An 11,661-nucleotide genomic window follows, 5' to 3' on the forward strand; every position below is an offset into this window, starting at 1 on the left:
GTGTCACAGTGCCTCACTGTGCTGGGAGGACCGCATTGCAGCTTGGGGTGTCACAGTGCCTCACTGTGTTGGGAGGACCGCATTGCAGCTTGGTGTCACAGTGCCTCACTGTGTTGGGAGGACCGCATTGCAGCTTGGTGTCACAGTGCCTCACAATGTTGGGAGGACCGCATTGCAGCTTGGTGTCACAGTACCCCACTGTGTTGGGAGGAGCTCATTGCAGCTTGGTGTCACAGTGCCCCACTGTGTTGAGAGGCGCTCATTGCAGCTTGGTGACACTGCCTCACTCTGTGGGGTGGATTTGTTTGCAGCTCATTGACACACTGCCTCAATGTGTTGGGATGGCTGCATGGCAGGTTCATGCTGTAGCACTCGTCCTTACTTTGGGAAGAACTTATAGCAGCTTCATTACTGATGGTATTGGCTGCTTCAAGGACGCTCATGTTAGTACGCCTGTCCTCCCAGCTGATGGGGAGAATTCTCCGAAACAGTCAGCACTGAAGCCATGCTCATCTAAAACCAATTCTGCTGGACTGGCCTCATGCTTGAGTTCCAAGGAAATTCTTTATTGCCCAGCCCAAGGAAGGCATTCTGATGAGACGAGTCATAGAGTTGCACAGCATGGAAACCAACCCTTCGGTCCAACTTGTCTATGCCAGTCAGATATCCTAAATTATTCTAGTCTTGGCCCAAATCCTTCTAAACTCTTCCTATTCATGTACCCAATCCACATGCCTTTTAAATATTGTAACTGTACCAGCAATCACCACTTCCTCTGGCAGCTCATTCCATACGCATACCACCCTCTGTGTGAAAGAGTTGCCCCTTAGGTCCCTTTCAAATCATTCCACTCTCACCTTAAACCTTTAGTTTTGGACTCCCCTACCCTCGGGATAAAACCTTGGCTATTCACCCCCAAAGGCTCCCTTCAAGAAATAGGGCAGGAAACAGCGATTGGGGATAACAGAGATAGTAGGAACTGCAGATGCTGGAGAATCCAAGACAACAAGGTGCAGGGCTGGATGAACACAGCAGGCCAAGCAGCATCATAGGAGCAGAGAGGCTGACGTTTCGGGCCTAGACCCTTCATCAGAAAAGGGGGAGGGGAAGGGGGATTTGAAATAAATAGGGAGAGAGTGGGAGGCGGATAGAAGAGGGATAGAGGAGAGGATAGGTGGAGAGGAAACAAACAGGTCGAAGAGGCGGGGATGGAGCCAGTAAAGGTGAGTGTAGGTAGGGAGTTAGGAAGGGGATAGGTCAGTCCAGGGAGGACGGACAGGTCAAGGGGGCGGGATGAGGTTGGTCGGTAGGAGATGGAGGTGCGGCTTGAGGTGGGAGGAGGGGATAGGTGGGAGGAAGAACAGGTTAGGGAGGCAGGGACGAGCTGGACTGGTTTTGGGATGCGGTAGGGGGAGGGGAGATTTTGAAACTTGTGAAATCCACATTGATACCATTGGGCTGCAGGGTTCCCAAGCGGAATATGAGTTGCTGTTCCTGCAACCTTCGGGTGGCATCGTTGTGGCACTGCAGGAGGCCCAGGTTGATGACCTGTGACCAGTGGGTTCTACACGGATCAGTGCTGGGACCACAACTGTTTACAACATATATTAATGACTTGCTGGTAGGAAGGGAATATACTGTAGCCAAATTCGCAGATGTCACATTAACAGGTGGAAAGACATGTTGCGGGAGGATACAAACAGTTTATAGAGCAGTATTGGTAGGTTAAGTAAGTGGGCAAAAATTTGACAAATGAACAGAATAGAATAAACTTTATTGTCACATGTGCTCAAATGAATCTGATGAAAAGTTTGTAATGTTGCCACTTTGGTGCCATCTTAGGTATAGGGTACCTAGGTACAGATACTTTAAGTGTTTGTCACAGAATTGAAAGAGTAAAAAAAAATCGTGTAGGAATACAAAGTTTTAAATTACTCGAAGTCCAGAATAAGAATGAAAAGTATCTTTAAAAAGTACTTAAAATGGGGTATAATGTAGGAAAATATGAAGTTGTCTATTTTGGAAGGGAGAAGAACAAATATTATTTAAATGGAGAAAAACTGCAGAAAGCTCCAACAGAAAGGGACTTGGGGCGACTTCTACACAAAACACAGAAAGCTAGCACACAGGGACAGCTGGGAATCAGGAAGGGTCATGTAATGTTGGCTCTTCTTTCAACGGGGTTGGAGTATAAGAGTAGGAAAGTCTTACTGCAACTGTACTAGGTGCTGGTGAGACCACATCTGGAGTACTGTGAGCAGTTCTGCCTCCCTTATTTAATGAAATGATATCATTTCATTACAGGCAGTTCAGAGAAGGTTCAATCAGATGCTCCCTGGTATGGATGGGGTGTCTTATGAGCAAAAGCTAAACAGGTTGGGACTCTACTCACTGGAGTTCAGAGGAATGAGAGGTGATCTCACTGAAACAAACAGGATTATTAAAGGGTTTGACAAGGTCAATGCGTAGTTGATGTTTCCCCTCATGGGAGAGTCTAGGACCAGACGGCACAGACTCAGAATAGAGGGGGCACCAATTTAAGACTGAGATGAGGAGGAATTTCTTCTCTCAGAGGTTGTGGTTCTATGGAACTCCTTGACCCAGGGAGCTGTGGGGGTAGAGTCCTTGTGTATATTGAAGGCTGCGACAGATTCTTGATTAGTCAGGGAATCAGGGAGTTACAGAGAAAGGGCAGGAAAGTGGATGTGAGGAATGCTAAGTCAGCCATGATCCGATTCAATGGAGGAGCAGGCTCGAGGGGCTGAACGGCGTCCTCCTGTTCCTATTTCTTACGGTCATGGTCTTATCACAGCTCCAGGACATCGCTGCAGAAGTCCCTCAGGGTAGTATCCTCGTCCCAACCATCTACAGCTGCTTCACCAATGACCTTCCCTTTAGCATAAGGTCAGAAGTGGGGATGTTTGCCGATGATTGCACAATGTTCAGCACCATTCACGACTCCTCAGATACTGAAACAATCCATGCTCAAATGTAACAAGATCGGTACAATATCCAGGCTTGGGCTGACATGTGGCAAATAACATTCACGCCACACAAATGCCAGGCTATGTCTACCTCCTAAATAGTAAAAAGGATTATTACTTGAATGGTTAAAAAGTTGCAGCATGCTGCTATGCAGAGGGACCTGGGTGTCCTTTTGCATGAATCACAGAAGGTAGGTCTGCAGGTACAACAAATAATTAGGAAGGCAAATGGAATTTTGTCCTTCATTGCTAAAGGGATTGAAATAAAAAGCAGAGAGGTTATGTTGCAGCTGTACAAGGTGCTGGTGAGGCCACACCTGGAGTACTGTGTGCAGTTTTGGGCTCCTTACTTGAGAAAGGATGTATTGGCACTGGAGGGGGTGCAAAGGAGGTTCACTAGGTTGATTCCGGAGTTGAGGGGGTTGGCTTATGAGGAGAGACTGAGTAGATTGGGATTATATTCATTGGAATTCAGAAGATTGAGGGGGGACTCTTATAGAAACATATAAAATTATGAAGGGAATAGATAAGATAGATGTAGAGAGGATGCTTCCACTGGCAGGTGAAGCTAGGACAAGAGGGCATAGCCTCAAGATTAGAGGGAGCAGATTTAGGACTGAACTGAGAAGGAATTTCTTCATCCAGAGGGTTGTTAATCTATGGAATTCCTTGCCCAGTGAAGTAGTTGATGCTACTTCAGTAAATGCTTCTAAAAAAAAAAATAGATTTTTTTTGAACAATAAAGGAATTAAGGGATACAGTGAGAACGCGGGTAAGTGGATCCGAGTCCACGAAAGGATCAGCCATGGTCTTATTGAATGGCGGAGCAGGCTCGAAGGGCCAGACGGCCTCCTCCTGCTCCTAGTTCTTATGTGCAATCTAACCACCATCCGTTGATATTCAATGGCATTACCATCAGTGAATCCCCCATTCTCAACACCCTGGAGCTTCCCACTGACAAGGAAGCGGATTGGACTAGCTCAGTAAATGCAGTGGTGTCCAAGTGTGGCGATAGGCAAGGAATACCGTGGTGAGTGACTCACCTTCTGCTCAAAGCCTATCCATCATCGACAAAGTACAAGTCAGGAGTGTCTTGAAATACTCCCCACTTGCCTGGATGAGGACAGCTCCAACAATATTCAATAAGCTTGATACCATCCAGGGCTTTTCTACTGGCACCAAATCCACAAATATCCGCTCCCTCCACCACCGACGCTCAGTAGCAGCAGTGTGTACCATCTACAAGATGCACTGCAGAAACTCACCAAGGATCCTCAGGCAGCACCTTCCAAACCCACAACCTCTACCATCCAGAAGGACAAGGGCAGCAGATACATGGGAACACCACCCCCCTGTAAGTTCCCCTCCACATTCCATCTTGGAAATATATCACCGCTGCTTCAGTGTTGGTCCGTCAAAATCCTGGAACTCCCTCTCTAACGGCACTATGTGCGCGTCCCTGTACCGCACAGTTCAAGAAGGCAGCTCACCACCACCCTCCCCACGAGAAATTAGGGACGTGCAAAAAGTATAAAAACACATTACATTTTTAAGATGTCAAGGGATCATCCATATGGCATCTGAACGGATGACTTCCCCAGCCACTTCACAGGAGTGTGAACAGAATTTGACATACAGCCATAGAAGTTAGAGTTACATAATTTATATTCTATAGCAGCATCAAGAGCTAGAGAAAGCACCTCCGGCAGTAGGCAATGATGCTCATTTAAACAGAGAGTGCGGAAATGATGGGCTGTACGTCTCCTTCTATGATTTTGTAAAGTGTTTTTGAAATACCGGGATGACAAGAGTTCAAGTTACACTTTAGAAAGAAACACAACAATTTGGACAGATGCCCTGGCCCTTAGGCCAGCTTTATTTTATAAATTAAACAGGAGGAGGCTTCTGAAAAAGAGAGTTCCCTAATTGAAATAGAACCACAAATTGTTTCTGTGCACCGACCCATTGTTAGTCTGTAGTCACAGTGACTGGAGTATGGCCTTGAGGCGGAGAACACAAGGTGGGCAAGGAGTGGAATGGAGAGAAGCGAGCAGCTCCGAATTGAAAAGGGGGTTAAAAATTCAGCACGGGGTGGGGGGGGGGGATGGTGGTGGTGGTGGGTAAGAACCATCTCACCAATTCCACACAGGAACTTGGACGTTGAAGCAATGCAGTTTCTCATGATCATTTGCACAGCATCAAACAACTTGGAGCACAAATCAGCCAGCGATCAGCCTGCCCGTGCGGAGAAAAAGGGCAGACCACGGACAAAACTGTCCAGTTTGGTACGGAACAGTTCGCTCTGAATGGGCTCGTTCATGCTGCACAGGGGGTTCTTCACCACAAACTCAACAAAGATCTGGGGGAAGAGAGGAAAAGATAATTAGAGTCCGGTCTGTAACTCACTCCTGGGGATCTGTTATTCTATATATAGACCACCTTGAAGCCCTCGATTAGAATCCAGTCTGTAACTCATTCTTGGATATGTTGCCCTTCTTGATACTCTAAGCCAGGAAATGACAATATCGCGTTTGGATTTAGTATTTTACTGTGTTGTTTACTGTTTGGAAGATCAGGGCTAACAGAACTGCTTGTCAGTGTCACTCATTCACAAAGCCCTCTGCAGTCGCTTGCTGCTCTCCACCACCCTCAAGTGGCCACCCTGAATATAGCCAGCCAGCCCTGTCAACGTGCAGCGGGAAAAATAAACAACTTGCCTCTGAGATAGTAGGAACTGCAGATGCTGGAGAATCTGAGATAACAAGGTGCAGGGCTGAATGAACACAGCAGGCCAAGCAGCATCATAGGAGCAGGAAGGCTGACGTTTCGGGCCTAGACCCTTCTTCAGAAATGGGGGAGGGGGAAGGGGGTTCTGAAATAAATAGGAAGAGAGGGGGAGGCGGATAGAAGATGGATAAAAGAGAAGATAGGTGGAGAGGAGACAGACTCAACCACGTCCTGACACCTTTACTGGCTCCATCCCCGCCTCTTTGACCTGTCTGTCTCCTCTCCACCTATCTTTTCCTCTATCCATCTTCTATCCGCCTCCCCCTCTCTCCCTATTTATTTCAGAACCCCCTTCCCCTCCCCCATTTCTGAAGAAGGGTCTAGGCCCGAAACGTCAGCCTTCCTGCTCCTCTGATGCTGCTTGGCCTGCTGTGTTCATCCAGCTCTACACCTTGTTATCTCAGATTCTCCAGCATCTGCAGTTCCTACTATCTCTGAACTCGCATTTATATATTGCTTTTCACCACCGTTGGCTATCTAATCCGCTTACCAGCCGATGAAGTTTTTTTTTGAAGTGTAGTTACTAATGTAACGTTGGAAATGGTGCACTTAATGCGTGCTCTGCAAGGTCCCACAAACAACAACCTGACAATGGCTGTATAATCTGCTTTTCTAAAGAAAAGAAGTAGTGTGGATTGAGTGCTAAATATTCTGGACGCCACAAATGGAACTTGTTGATGGTGTAATGGCTGCAAGGCCTTTCAAGTCCACTAGGGGGAGGGTTGGTTTAAGGTTTCAACTGAAAGATGGCACATTCAACAGGGCGGCATTCCTTAGTGTGTGGAATGAACTTCCAGAGGAAGTGATGATTGCGGGTACAGTTACAACGTTTAAAAGACATTTGGATAAGTCCATGAATAGGAAAGGTTTGGAGGGATATGGGCCAGGAACAGGCAGGTGGGGGCTAGTTAAGTTTGGGATTGTGGTCGGCATGGACTGGTCGGGCCGAAGGGTCTGTTTCCGTGCTGCGTGATGATGGGCTCGTGTGCCTGGGCTCCAGCGTATGCCGTGGGGTTCCGGAGGTGGGGGATAGCAATGACGGAATGAGGGTTAGTTGGATGGGCAGAGTGGCGGGAAGGAGAGGGATATGGAAGAGCTCACCGTGCTGTAGATCTGACTGAGAACGTCTCGGATGTTCCCGACCCCGAGGTCAGTGTTCATGACGACTTTGATGCCTGTCGCGGTCTCGTAATAATGCAGCTTGTATTTACTCGTCTGAAAGGACAGGAAGCCATCTCGACTGCTCCAAGACATTAAGGAGCTTTCATTGCCGTAACACCCGCTAATAACCTTGCGGCATTCCGCCCCGTCACATGCAGTGACTTGTATCCTACACTGCAACACAGCAAAATCCCAGAAAGGATAACGGGGCGATGTATTTCTTCCATGTGTTGCTACAGGGATAGATAGGAGCCCAGGGTCCCCTCAGATCTCTCTCACCCACCTCAGGGGCATCAGTTGAGGGAACTGGCTGAAACCTCTGGAAGGTTCCCCCGAACCTGGGATAGGCAGGGCCCGGAGGTGGGAGAGCCACTGCTGACCCTCCCGAGCTTTAAACCACCGAGGATCTGTCCCGCCAACACAGACACAGGAGGGAGCAGGAAACCACAGGAGGGTGGGTCATCCCTGCTGCCCCCTTCACCCCCAGTAAGATAATCAATCAGCCCCTTGTTGTAACAGCACCAACAGAGAACCATGTCTGCACAGACGGGGAAGTGTAGAGTGAGCTTTACTCTGTATCTAACCCCATGCTGTCCCTGTCCTGGGCAGCATTTGATGGGGGACAGCGTAGAGGTAGCTTTACTCTGTATCTAACCCTATGCTGTCCGTCCTGCCGACAGTGATGTCTGACTATTGGTTGAGTCAGTGAGTTTGTTCGGGGACACAGCAGAAAAGGATACAAATCGACAGGAGACATCTTGTTGACAAAGGACCGGATGGAGAACAGCATTCCGTACATCAGCTGGTATTCCTAGAGAAGACAGACGCTGCGCATCATTCCACTGAACTCACATGCCTTGTGGGCTGCTTTCTAATGCTCTATCCACGACATGAGCTCTTCGAAAAGAGTAATGTTATTTGCCAAAGTCCCCAGCCCTCTCAATATTTTCTAAAGCTCTTGGGCATCAATGTCAGTGATGAAAAAAAAAGTCTTCATCCAGACCTTGCTCGTCTTCAGTGATGGCCCAACAATTAATTCCAAGCTCTGCAGCTCAGTAAAGTGGCAAAAAGATGTTTCGGCTAACAATGACATTTTGCTGAATTTTTCATCTCGCACTCATCAGGATATAGTGCAAGGATGCCAAATTTCAACACAACAATTTACCAGGATATTACCTGGTATGGCGGTTTGGAGTTATAAAGAAAGGCTGGATGGGCTGGGACTTTTTCCGCTGGAGCATCAGAGATTGAGAAGTGACCGTATAAGGTTTATAAAATCATGAGGGGTATAGGTAGGGTTAGTGGTCGGTGTCTTTTCCCTAGGGTGGGGGATTTGAAGACTAGGGGACACATTTTTGAAATGAAGAGGAGAAAGATTTAAAAAGGACACGAGGGGCACATTTTTTACACAGAGGATGGTTTGTGTGTGGAATGAACTTCCAGAGGAAGTGGTGGATGTGGGTACAGTTACAACATTTGAAAAACATGTGGATAAGCACATGAATAGGAAAGGTTTGGAGGGATATGGGCCAGGAGCAGGCAGGTGGGACTTGTTTATTTTGGGATTATTTTCAGCATGGACTGGTTGGATCAAAGGGTCTGTTTCTATGCTGTATGACTCTAATTTGTATTACAGGATTAAGCTGGTTGAGAAATTGACTGATAGGCTTAGATGTTGCCATGGAGAAAGCCTTGAGGAACTACTGGCTCCTGGCAATTCAAAAAGAAGTACAAGGATTTATTTAAAAGCCAAAACAATTGCAGATGCTGTAAATCAGGAACAAAAACAGAACTTGCTGGAAAAGCTCAGCAGGTCTGGCAGCATCCTTGGAGAAAATCAGGGTTAACGTTTCGGGTCCAGCGACCCTTCAAGGTTTGTGAGGTACCTTCCTGCAGCCAAAATCCTCAGTGAGAACCTGGGAGGATGTCACAGAGAATGGTCACTAGGGACAAGAGTAAGGAAGTCTCTGGGTGGTCACTGGACCCGAAACATTAACTTGGATTTTTCTTCACAGACGCTGATAGACCCGTTAAGCTTTTCCAGCAGCTTCTGTTTTTTGTGCAAGGATTTATTTAACAACTTCTCCCTCATTTGCGCTTCAGGCCCATCGTGTGATATTGAGAGCCATATGTTCTCAAAGAACAAAAATGTAAGGTTTCAGGGGACATGAGAGTTGATGGGACCCACGAGGGAGGCATGGGATAGAAACTGATCAGAGATGAGCCAGTCTATAGGGTGATACCTAGCAGAAGATTAACTCAACCTTTTGCGTCACAGCTGGCAAACTTTATCTAACATCATGCTGTAACTCACCTCCTGACTCTCCCAAAGCCTGTCCCACCATCTACAAGGCACAAGTCAGGAGTGTGAGGGAATACTCCCCACTTGCCCGAGATGGGGGCAGCTCCAACAACATGCGAGAAGCTCGACACCATCCAGGACAAAGCAGCCCCTGCTTGATTGACACCACATCCACAAACATCCCACTCCCTCTCCCCACCGATGCTCAGTAGCAGCAGTGTGTACCGTCTACAAGATGCACTGCAGAAATTCACCAAGGCTCCTCAGACAGTACCTTCCAAACCACTTCCACCTAGAACAACAAGGGCATGGGCTATATTGGAAAACCAACTCCTGCAAGCTCACCTCCAAGCTACTCACCATCCCGAGCTGGACATATTTTGGCTGTTCCCCAACAGTATTGTGTGGGTCTACCTTCAGTAAAAGGACTGCAGCTGTTCAATACAGTGGTCCATATTGCCATTCTTTCTGAAAGGAGGAAAGGGATGTCGAGACAGAACAGTGTACGGAGGGAATGCCAGAACATGAGGCTCCAGCAGCTGAAGCTATAATGTACAAGAGGCCAGAATGGGGGAGGCAACAGAGATAGGGAGGGGGTGTCGGGGTTGGGGGAGGTGAATATCATGGAAGAATTTGAAAACGATGATGAAAATTCCCAAAGGAAGATGCTGCCTAACCAACCCTGTCGGGAGCCAAGTGAGCATAGGTGAGGAAATGGGGCTGGCTGCAAGGCGAGACCTGAATTTTGGATGACGTCCAGCTTACAGAATGTAGAATGTGGGAGACCAACTAGGAGTGCATTGGAAGAGTCGAGTCGAGAGCAACACAGTTCCTGAAGTATATGTGGGAAATGCAGCAACAATTTTGCGTACAGTGCAATCCCACTAGCATCAACGTGACAATGGGCAGCTAATCCAAGGCAAGTTACTCACTTGGTCCCTCGAAATTCCGGCATGTTTCTTACGGTTCCACTCGCTGTAATGGAGGCAGACTCCATTCCTGTCGAAGATGTACAGATTGTGGACGGTCATCTGGTTGGAAACAGTGCGAGAGTCAGGGGAACAGAAACATACCATGGTTTTTAATGGCACTTTATCCAACAACAGCAGCTGGCCAATTGCAGCCTCGTAGCAGCACCTCTTCCAACTCAGTCTCTAAAAATAGTCAGGGTTTGACATCCATTTCAGATTTATCCCTCGTACACCTTCCAAACTGTCCTGGATTAAGTCTCTCAAAAAGACTCCCCCTGCCGGTCTGCTCTCCTCTCTTGCCACTAAAATGAAATTGTGTCAAACCTCATCTTCTAGACACTAAATAAACAAATTATTTCTGATTTTGAATTAATTTGCTCAAAAGTAAGTCCCAGCTGGAATTCTTAAGCTAAGACATTAGGTGGGTGTGAATGATAACACCAACAATAGCTGGCAAAGGGCAATGTCAGACAGAAAGAACAGTTAGTTTAAAAGTACAGTCTCTTTAGCGACTGAGGTCCTGCGTTCTGAGACAGCTGTGACTATTACTGGCGATTCTCCTCCTGAATCACTTCAGCCAGGTTCAGCAACCTCTTTTCCCCTTCCTCATAACCCCATCACCTCCTCCCTTTTCCCTCTCTCAAAACCAACAGGTTTATTTGAAATCACAAGCCTTCGAAGACTTCACCTGACGAAGGAGCAGCGCTCCCAAAGCTTGTGATTTCATGTAAACCTGATGTCATGTGACTTCTGACTTTGTTGGCCCAGCCCAACACCAGCACCTCCGCATCATCTCTCTCAAAGCAGCAGCGGATGACTTCCCCTCCCACCAGAGTTAGGCAGCTCTGGGCTCCAGTCCCACTCTAGTGACTTGAGCTTGAAAACATAGATCAATGCCACAGTTCCGCGGGCATGCTGCGGTTTCGAGTTTGTTTATTCTTTATTCATTCATGGGATGAGGGCGTCGCTGGCCAGGCAGCATTCATTGCCCATCCCTAATTGTCCAGAATGCAGTTACAAGTCAATCACATTGCTGTGGGTCTGGAGTCACATGTGGGCTAGGCCAGACCAGGCAAGGATGGCAGTTTCCTTCCCTAAAGGGCATTAGTGAACTGGATGGGTTTTTCCAACAATCGACAATGGATTCACAGTCATCATTAGACTGTTAATCCCAGATATTTATTGAATTCAAATGCCACCATCTGCCGTGGCGGGATTCAAACCCAGGTCCCCAGAACATTATCTGAGTCTCTGGGTTAATGGTCCAGCGATAATACCACTAGGCCATCAGCTCCCTTAACGCGCTTGGTGCAGAGGGTTGCCACAGGGTCAGAGGCTCGGTCCCTAGGGAGCTGCTGCTGGTAAGGGTTTAGATGCGGTGAGACAAGTTGTCACAGCTCCCTCAGGTGGGCATGAAAGATCCCGTGAATGACAGAAAGTAAAAGGGGGGGGGGGG

The 11,661-nt window shown here is 47.6% G+C and overlaps 1 protein-coding gene across 2 annotated transcripts in view; it reads right to left on the reverse strand.

The window, feature by feature from the left end:
- Nucleotides 1–4,827: 4,827 nt before the first annotated feature.
- The window catches only part of trappc1 (trafficking protein particle complex subunit 1), a 7,272-nt gene continuing 438 nt past the window's right edge, over nucleotides 4,828–11,661 (reverse strand). For both annotated transcript variants that reach the window (XM_048620209.1, XM_048620210.1), the window contains exons 2-5: nucleotides 10,167–10,265; nucleotides 7,673–7,743; nucleotides 6,873–7,011; nucleotides 4,828–5,343 (exon numbers count right to left, since the gene is read on the reverse strand). In XM_048620209.1, the coding sequence (XP_048476166.1) occupies nucleotides 5,215–5,343; nucleotides 6,873–7,011; nucleotides 7,673–7,743; nucleotides 10,167–10,265 (438 nt within the window). In that variant the 3' untranslated portion in view covers nucleotides 4,828–5,214. The remainder of the gene's footprint in view (nucleotides 5,344–6,872; nucleotides 7,012–7,672; nucleotides 7,744–10,166; nucleotides 10,266–11,661) is intronic.

This window comes from Rhincodon typus, chromosome 45 (assembly GCF_021869965.1).
Source record: "Rhincodon typus isolate 14 chromosome 45, sRhiTyp1.1, whole genome shotgun sequence".
In the NCBI taxonomy this organism is placed as follows: Eukaryota; Metazoa; Chordata; class Chondrichthyes; order Orectolobiformes; family Rhincodontidae; genus Rhincodon; species Rhincodon typus.